Genomic DNA, 10,149 nt, shown 5'->3' on the forward strand with positions numbered 1-10,149 from the left:
TCAAATGTTTATAATGTAAATATACATATGTTAAGAAGAGGGTATATGTTTTCTAAGAAAATTTCTAGAAAGGGAAAAAGAGGAAGCACAGAACACGTCAAAAGCCCTGCATGGGGAGGCCTTCCCTCTGCTCACTGCCCTGTGGCCCCAGAGCAGTCTCCTTGACCTCCAGTTTGGGGGGTTTTTAAAGATTTTATTTATTTATTTTTAGGCAGAGGGGAAAGGAGGGAGAAAGAGAAGGGGAGAAACATCAATATGTGGTTGCTTCTTGAGTACCCACTACTGGGGGCAGGGGCAGGTCTGGCCCGCAACCCAGGCTTGTGCCCTGACTGGGAATTGAACCAGCAACCCTTTGGTTCACAGTCTGGCTCTCAATCCACTGAGCCACACCAGGCAGGGTAACCTCCAGCTTTTTTCAAAATGAGTTGTAAAATGAGACTTTCGCTAGATACCTTCCAGCTCTACAAATCTATGACTCTTAAGAACATTCTTAGAGACTAGAAAGTCACAGTCATTGCTATGATATGTCGGTTGTTAGGTCTTGTGCTTCATGAATTTGGTGATGACTATTAGTTTCTTAATTAGCATGAGTAGGTAAACAGTGTGCCTAGAGACCTTTACGAAATTCAGCAAGTTGTAGATTACCACAGTCCAAGGAAGCAGCCTAGTCCATACTTCCTTTTAGAGGCAAAAAAGAAACGAAACCAGAGTTCCATCTTTATAACAGTGCTGTGAAGGAAACAGACCAGAAATAACTAGTCTCATTTTACATCTGAGTTTACGAACTCTTTCTGTGTGCTTATTACATATGGATAAAGCAGCCTGCTAGGCGGTATAAGAATACACAAGCACTATAGGATGTCTGGCTCACGGATGTTATTGGAGACTCTGAAGGACATAGTGATTTGCCTGGCATCATAGAGTTTCTTCGAGCAAAGTCAGGATGAGAATTCTAATCTCCTGACCTCTTGGCTAGGGCTTTTGTGTGCGAGTGTGTGTGTATCAAATTAAGATAGATAAACTCAAGTAGAGTTAAGGTCCCAGATTTTCATGCCAGCAGGGAAAGATAATTTAAAAGCTAAATATTCCTCACTCTTTTTGGATAACCTCATTCTGAGAGACATGGACTTTGTTTCCATTTATATGAGGCATCAAGAAAATGTTTCATTTCCATGGAAAATGAAGGCACCAGTTGATGTTTTCACAGTGTAAACAGAGATTAAAGTTTTTAATGTGCACACTCATGCTGCATTTCATGCTCCTTGGTGCCCTAATCGCCCATTTGGGAATTTAGGTATAGTTAACACCACATCATGAGAAAACGCAGCTCCGCTTCTTTGCACCGTTTCAGACCATGTGTCTTCTCTGTGATCATGGACCAAGCACTTTATCTTTCCATTCTCCCTTCTTGTAGATCCAGCTTTCCAAAATTGGGCCGCCTTTCATTATCAAGAGCCAACCAGTGTCCAAACCAGAGTCTCGAGCATCTCCGAGCGCATCCGTCAGTGGTGGGAGGAACACAGGAGCCAGGACCCTTGCAGATATCAAGGCTCGAGCCCAGCAAGCAAGGGCCCAACGAGAGGCAGCGGCTGCTGCTGCTGTAGCTGCGGCAGCGAGTATCGTCTCTGGAGCCATGGGGAGCCCAGGAGAGGGTGGAAAGGCAAGAACCCTGGCACATATCAAAGAGCAGACAAAGGCAAAGCTCTTCGCAAAGCATCAAGCCCGAACCCATCTCTTCCAGAACACGAAGGAGTCCCGGTTACCTCCACCTGGCTCAAAGGAAGGCTCTCCAAGCTTAGAAGTTTCTTCCACCCCTGAAACAAAAATTGAGGCTACCACTGGTGTCATTATTGTCAATCCAAACTGCAGATCTCCTAGCAACAAGTCTGTGCACCTTCGGGAGGCCACCACTGTATTACAGCCGTCTCTTAACCCAGCTAAACTTCCAGAAACTGCCACTGATTTATCTGTGCAAAGTTCCGATGAGCATATACCTGTGCCCCATTTATCTGAGAAAATTGTTTCATCTACCTCTTCTGCAACTAGCAGTGTGCCCGTGCTTTTTAATAAAAATTCTGTCCCTGTGTCTGTTTGCAGCACTGCTATGTCGGGAGCAATTAAAGAACATCCCTTTGTGAGTTCTGTTGATAAATCCTCTGTTCTAATGTCTGTTGATAATACAAACACTACAATTTCTGCTTGTAATATAAGCATGTTAAAAACCATCCAGGGAACTGACACTCCATGCATAGCCATTATACCAAAATGCATAGAAGGCACTCCCATTCCCGCTACCACCGGGGGCGCTAGCGTATCGGGCTCCGCGGATGACAAGCAGTTGCTCATACCAAGCAGCAGTGCTGGCAACTTAGTCTCCAGTCAGTACACCTCCGTGCCAACTCCCTCCATTGGAAATAACTTGCCAAACCATCTCTCCACTAGTTCTGTCTTGATTCCCCCGACGGGAATTAACAACAGATTTCCTCCTGAGAAGATAGCCATGCCTGGGAGTGAAGAACAGGCCACCACGTCCATGGGGGCCACTGTGAGAGCAGCCCTCAGCTGCAGGGATTCAGTGGGCAGCACAGATACTCTGGTTGCATGCCCACCTGTCGCAATGTTTACTGGAAGCATGCTGACAATAAACTCTTACAACAGTCCTCCCAAGTTAAGTGCTGAAAGCTTGGACAAAAATTCAGGGTCTCGAAACAGGGCAGACAATTCTGGGAAACCTCAGCAGCCTTTGGGGGGCTTTGCACCAGCAGCCATAAACAGATCGATTCCATGTAAAGTCATCGTTGACCACAGCACCACGCTGACCTCCACTTTGTCTCTGACCGTCTCCATTGAAAGCGCAGAAGCCAGCTTGGACATCCAGAGCAGGTCAGTGAGGACAGAGGCAGCCATACAGCCAATGGCATGTCCTCAGGTGTCTGTTATTAGCAGGCCTGAGCCGGTTGCCAACGAAAGCACAGATCACAGTTCTAGTTTCATTGCGGCCTGTGCAGCGAAACAAGACAGTAAAACGCTGCAGGCCCCCTGCACGAGTCTCCGAGAAGTACCCCTGGTTGTTCCAGAAAAATTAAATGAGGTGACTGCTCCTGGTAATAGCTTTGCTGAGCAGGCACGGGGCCCGACCACTTTCAAGAGTGAAGCAGACACAACCTGTAGCAATCAATACAACCCAGGCAACCGGCTTGGCTGGAGTGACGAGGGCCTGAGGAGCACAGGACAGCCTCTGGTTAATCACTCGGGTTCAAGTAAACAGAAAGAATACCTAGAGCAGAGCTGTCCAAAGGCTATTAAAACGGAACATGCCAGCTACTCGCACATGTCAGAACTTCACCCTAGGAGTCTCATAACAAGTGTCGCCCTCCCTGTGAAATCTGAACCTCATGAAGTGCAAAAAAGCTTTAGGATGGACACTGAGGACTTCCCTGGGCCAGAGCTGCCACCTCCAGCCACAGAGGCAGCTCCCAGTGTGCAACAGTCGCAGAACTCGAAGGTTCCCACCTCTGGTCCCATGGAAGAGGCGACTTCCTTGGCTACGGACACCCTGAAAAGAGTTCCCAGTGCAGGGAGCTCAAGCTGCCGTCTATCCTCTGTGGAGGCGAATAACCCACTGGTGACGCAGTTGCTACAGGGCAACCTGCCTTTGGAAAAAGTGCTGCCACAGCCCAGACTGGGAGCCAAGCTCGAAATCCATAGGCTTCCTCTGCCTCTTCAAACTACCTCAGTGGGTAAAACAGCACCAGAGAGGAGCATTGTTGAGATGCCATCCAGCTCTCCAAACCCAGACGGGAAGGGCTACTTGGCGGGGACTCTGGCCCCACTGCAAATGCGAAAGCGAGAAAACCACCCCAAAAAGAGAGTAGCCAGGACTGTGGGGGAGCACACTCAAGTTAAATGTGAACCAGGGAGGCTGTTGGTGGAGCCAGAGGTTAAAGGCGTGCCTTGTGTCGGCAACTCCGGCCTGAATCAACTAGGACACAGCCAGCCCTTTAAGCAAGAGTGGCTGAGCAAGCACGCCATCCAGAACAGGATCGCTCACAGCCCTGAGGTCAAACAGCAGAAGCGGCTGCTCCCCTCCTGCAGCTTCCAGCAGAACCTGTTTCACGTGGACAAGAACGGCGGCTTCCACCCCGACGCTGGTACCTCACACAGACAGCAGTTTTACCAAATGCCCATGGCTGCCAGGGGCCCCATTCCAACTGCGGCTCTGTTACAGGCCTCTGCCAAGGCCCCAGTGGGCTGCAGTGCATTCGCCTTCAGTAGGCACCTTGAACAAAAGGGACTGGGAGAGGTGGGCCTTTCTTCAGGACCTCACCAGCTAAGGCTAGCCAACATGCTGTCCCCCAATGTGCCCATCAAGGAGGGCGATGACGTGGGAGGGGCTGCACACGCAATGCCAAACAAAGCACTCGTGCCGCCCCCACCGCCCCCACCACCGCCCCCTCCACCCTTGGCTTTGCCCCCTCCGCCCCCACCACCACCTCCGCTACCTCCACCTCTCCCTAATGCAGAAGTCCCAGCCGATCAAAAACAACCCCCGGTTACCATGGAAACCACTAAGAGACTTAGTTGGCCACAGTCCACGGGCATATGTAGCAATATAAAATCGGAACCTCTTTCTTTTGAGGAAGGTTTAGGCAGCAGCTGTGAACTGGGCATGAAACAAGTTTCCTATGACCAGAATGAAATGAAAGAACAGTTAAAAGCATTTGCGCTAAAGAATGCAGATTTCTCTTCCTATTTGCTTTCTGAGCCACAAAAGCCTTTTACCCAATTAGCTGCTCAGAAAATGCAGGTGCAGCAGCAACAGCAGCTCCGTGGAAATTATCCAACAATACACTTTGGTAGCACGAGCTTCAAAAGGGCAGCCTCTGCAATTGAAAAGTCCATGGGGATTTTGGGAAGTGGCTCCAGTCCTGCCACAGGCCTGCCTGGTCAGAACGCTCAGATGCCTGTTCAGAACTTTGCCGACAGCAGCAACGCGGATGAATTGGAACTGAAATGCTCTTGCCGGCTGAAAGCCATGATTGTGTGCAAAGGCTGCGGCGCCTTCTGCCACGACGACTGCATAGGTCCTTCGAAACTCTGTGTAGCTTGCCTGGTGGTGCGATAAGAGCTGGGTGAAAGATGCAGTATCCCTTTTCAACAAGGGGAAAGCCCCACGGCGTCAGCAGCGACAAATTGAATAACTCAGTGCTTTATATTGTGCTAATTTATTTTATTTTGGGACAGATTATCTTTTCTCTGTGGGATTATTATTTTTTTTTGCATTTTTCGGGAAGGAGAGATCCCCCCCCCCACATCCAGGTGGCTCAGCGGCATGTCTCGACATACTTAGTTGCCTTTCCCAGGTTTGGGAAAGTTTTGTCCATGTGTATACAGGTCACTGCCCCATCAGGTTTTGTTTCTTCTTTTGCAATTCAGGTGTAGATAGGAAAAGGACATTTTTAAATACTTAATACTTACCAGAAATGCAGATGTAGAAAAAGAACAGTGAAAGGGATTTCAGGTGGGTTATGTGTCCTTCTGTAGATGAACCATCACAGCAAGGGCTTTCACCACGGACTCTTCTGGACCTACCTTGACCCCCGTGATTACATCATATTTGGAATGAGGAATCCGATTTAAATGTTTGATTCCTTGTATTTACTCATATCACAAAAGATACATTAAAGGAGGCATGCCACTAAGAAACTCCACTGTCCTTATTCTCTTTCCTCCCTTTTTATTCTTTTCAGAGACTGGCAGAATGTCTGCACTGGCCTTGGACATTGTACACACATCGTAGTGAGATGTGTCTTCGGCCAGAAATTGCCGTGCAGGCCTCATGCCCAGTGACCTGGTTCGAGCCCTTGGACCTGACACTGCAGAATCCGTTGGCCAACAGAGAGTCTTGGGCCCAGAGGATTTCAGAGCTCATGTGTGGCCTTTAAGAGCAACAATTTTTTTAAAGTCCTAAAAATAAGTAACATGCAATGTATGCAAACTCGTTTAAGTGGGCTGATAATGTAGATATTGGTCCATTGCCTTCACTCTGATACAACACTAGGTATTAAAATGTGGGTGACATAATTGTGGACCTTTAGTGATGACACCAGTGCATTCTGGCTTCCAGCTTTGAAGGCTGACCACCTCTTTTTAAAACTGTCATTGATGGTCAAAGGGACTGCAGAAGGCTGAAGTGTTGATATTTTTCTGAACCATTTTTTCCTTCTGATTCACAATCTAATTCTGTTTTACTCTGAAGTTACACTTATTTTAAAAATTGTTCTGGGCCTTGCATGTGTTCCCCCCTCAGGTGAATTCAGTACATACTTTGTATCTGGGGGAGTGGAACTGCTTTTGACAAAGGGATACTGCATCTTACAACTGTCCTCAGCGTTTATCCAGTGAAGTCCGAGTGTTGAGTATTTGAGCTGCATTCCATGTACTTTGGCCACCCTCATGCAGGAGAACAGCTTTAGTTCAGGAGGCTCTGTTCCCTAATGCAAGTTCAAAAGCACATGCCCATTGTGGGAAGATGAAAGACAACAAAAACTACACCCATTAAACTTCTGATTACAGAGCACAAGATGTGGAGTGTCACTAACCCATTGATTGAGTGCGACTGTAGAATTTTTAAAAAATGGGGGGTAAAATATCACCTGTCATTGCGAGAATGACAGAGATTTCACATGGGATCATCCTAATCAATGTAAACTTTTGACATTCCCTTAAAATATGTCTTAAAAATTAACTGGAATGAACAGAAATTACATTTCTAGGGAAAAAAAACCACGTGATTTTTTATAGTAGTCAGCCATGGTATATGCTTTTTTCCCCTCCATATTTATTATTGTGATGTTGCCAAATTTTGTTAGGTGACAGATATGTCATTTTTATTAACAAATTGCTGATAGTGAAAGATACTTTATCTTAAAAAGCAAGAAAAGCAAAGAGAGGCCTGCCTTTGTGGCTGCAATTTGGTGCTTCAGTGTTGTCACTTCTGTTTTTCACATTAAAATTAACAAAATTAACTCACAACTGAAAAAAAAAAAAAAGCAATGCACTTAACCAGCCCTTCCCAAGGAATGCAGCGTAAGTTCCCGCGGATCCTTGCTTCACTCTGCTCCAGGTGGTTTGGGTGGCACCGTCGTCCGTCGTGAGTGTCTCAGTGGCCTGCTTGGCTCTGAGGTCATCTTGGTTCAGAAGATCATGCCCTCATCTCACAGAGGGATGTCCCCAAATACAGACACTTGCATGCCAATTCCTTCCAAACTCAGTTGCTGCTCTACCAGTGTCAGCTACTGCCCACACCAGCAGATTCAGAACTACCCTCTCAGTAACTGACACGGTGTTGAAAGAAACTCTACAAAACCTCTGCACTCTGTATATGATGAGGTACAGTTGAGGCCGATGTGACTCTGAGCCCCTTATCAGTTCCATCATTGTGGAACCCAGCCTGCAAGTTGCTTACTGGGAGTAAAGAAAAGTGTCCTTCCGTATGTTTTGATTTTTCAGGTAATAGGTTGGGAGATCAGTTGTTGGTTGTGTGTGGATTCTATCCGCCAGGTCCAAAGAGCGTAATTTTTCTATGCCCTTGCTCATTTTTTTTTGCCCCAGTTTACATTTCGAATGTTCACATATGGTTTTGATTACTGAAAAAATTAGTATCTTTGGGCTAAAAAATAATGGAAAGAAGAAAAAAAATTCAGAATTAAAAGTGGGCCAGATGTTTTACAATTGTCCATTTACTATGTATACAAAGGCCAGTATATTTGGATTAGGTGAGTAGGTTCTTAGTATCCTGATTCCCACAGCTGTCTGCCTGTGTACAAATGGAATATGTTATTTACTACATGGTTATTATGGTGTAATGTGCAAACTTTAGTGTGTGCATTATCCTGATTGTTGGACACTATGCTATCCTTATCGGGAATAGAACTTGCACATGTGACATGTAATTTTTTTATCACAAAGGATGTATTTCCGTAAGTAGCACTTTTGGAGCAAGGGAAGGAAGAAAACAGCTATTCCCTAATCCCCCTCCTATATGATATGCATATGCCTGAGGTGTGTAAAGACATTTAGGTAGTTAATGGGCATGTTAATAAGAACATTCTGATGCAAATTCATTTTCAAAATGAAAATAATGTCCTTCCCCCAAGTGAGAATAGCAGAAATGTTGGTGAACTGAGCATCATAGTTATACTATTTCCCTGCTAAGGCCTAGTTTGAGAAAGAAAACTTGAAAAACCTATGAGGTTGAGCCTGGTTGCTATAAAGACTTTGTGGTGGTATGTGTTTCTAGGATGAGCTATAGAAGGTTTAGTTGACTTCTAGACCTTGGATAGTCTTACTCATTTCAAAATAAACATGCAAAAACAAACAAGTTGATGGGCACGGTGCTTCATAAGGCACTCAGGAGAAAGAGTACACGATGCCGCAGCCCACTTGACAAACACTCACACTATTTCTAAAGAGGAAGTTGTGATGGCCTTGGTTCCCCCTGGGTCTGGTAAAGACCCAGGTTACAGAAGCTTAAGCCAAGGTTAGGGCTGCGTCGTCTCTCTGGTGTCAAGGCCAAGCACCGTGCTAGCTGCCTGGTGGGAATGAGCCGCTGAACATACAGAGCCCAAGAGTCACTGTCCATTTGTGTTTCCAGAGAACAATGTGAAGAGTCCTAGTAATGGAACTCATCAGACTGTCAGGGGCCTACGTAGCCAAAATGTCACTGAATATAAAAATCTTGTCGTCTTCAGTCCTCATGCTTTGTCACTGTAAAGCGAAGAAAAACCATTTTTACAATAATTTAAAGGAGCTGCTTTTTTTATAGCACATACTATTTCGCTTTGTACTATATTTGATAGTTGCAGAATAATTTAGATGGTAGGAAAACTTTGTTGTATTTGTACTGTTCATGAATGTTATAAGAAAAGTGCTTTACTTGGTTGCCATCATTTTCTTGTCCTGCTGTATTTCCCCTGCTTCATGGAAACCTCATCGGATTCATCTTTTCAGCACAGTTTCTTTTTTTAAATGTGTGTTTGTGTGTATTTTTCTTTGGTCAGTATTCTGAATGTTTACATCTGTTTGACATTAGCCATTTAATGCCTTTTTTTCAAAGGCGGTATTACTCTTACAGTGTAACAGGAAAATGTGAAATCGACCCAAACAAAACATGCATGACAAACACGGATTGAGGGGGAAGGCCCTCAACATACACGGACATTTTATCAGCAGAAGAAAAGAAAAACCCTCCTTCAGCCCTTTACCAAAGAATATATTACTCCCACAGGAAAAACTCAGAAAAAGTGTGTGAAATTCTCAGAAGGGGGAGCAGTTAATGGATTCAGTAAGACTGCTACAATCTAAAACTGTTACGCTTGCTTCGATACCTGACTAAATTTGACCGAGTGCAACAAGCATTGAAACAATTTGTAGACAGTATTTTGTTTAGAATTCAGGGATCATGCATTCTTTAATGGTGCTGTTTGTTTTTTATTTCTTTTCTACAAAGAAAAAAAGCGTTGCCTACAAAAGTGACTGCTCACAAACCCTAAGTTAAACAAAATGTTTGTCTTTTCATGTTTCTCTGTTTTTCCCTTTCTCGAAATAACAATTTGGGTTTCAATATTAAACTCTTCTGGAGAAAATAAAGAAATTAAACACTAAAAAATTGTCATTGTTGATTCTTTTGTGGAGCAAGGTAGTTTGTATACATAAAATGTACTGATAAATACACTGGAAATTTTACTTAAGAAAAGTGCTCTAAAGAAAAGTGCTCTTAAGAAAAGTGCTCTAAACGATTGATGTTAAATTATCTGCCCATTCTCCTTGGTGTAGTGAATTGTCAACATGATTACTATTGTTAGAACAGTAAAAACCGAACTGAAACCTCTTTGAAATGAACTGTATCTACTGTGCTTATCATTGAAAAATATATTTGGATCTTCTTGTTTTCATAAAGATCTTGTTCATTCTTATAGTGAAAGACACTCAGTTGAAGAAATTGTTGCTACAGTGTTTCATTTTCACTTTCCAAATGAGTTAACTTTCACAAATTCTTTTAAATTTGCCCTCATTAATATTTTTAATCTCAGTTTAAATATTATAGCTAGGGTTATTTGAGTAAAGTGCTGGGAACTCTTATAACAA

At 44.3% G+C, this 10,149-nt stretch overlaps 1 protein-coding gene across 2 annotated transcripts in view; it reads left to right on the forward strand.

Moving 5' to 3' along the window:
- Positions 1 to 5,433, forward strand: part of ASXL3 (ASXL transcriptional regulator 3) — a 172,897-nt gene extending 167,464 nt beyond the window's left edge. For both annotated transcript variants that reach the window (XM_037032620.1, XM_037032627.1), the window contains one exon: positions 1,415 to 5,433. In XM_037032620.1, the coding sequence (XP_036888515.1) occupies positions 1,415 to 5,125 (3,711 nt within the window). In that variant the 3' untranslated portion in view covers positions 5,126 to 5,433. The remainder of the gene's footprint in view (positions 1 to 1,414) is intronic.
- Positions 5,434 to 10,149: the final 4,716 nt, after the last annotated feature.

Source organism: Sturnira hondurensis, unplaced genomic scaffold (genome assembly GCF_014824575.4).
Source record: "Sturnira hondurensis isolate 20B ecotype Veracruz unplaced genomic scaffold, ASM1482457v3 Scaffold0001872, whole genome shotgun sequence".
In the NCBI taxonomy this organism is placed as follows: domain Eukaryota; kingdom Metazoa; phylum Chordata; class Mammalia; order Chiroptera; family Phyllostomidae; genus Sturnira; species Sturnira hondurensis.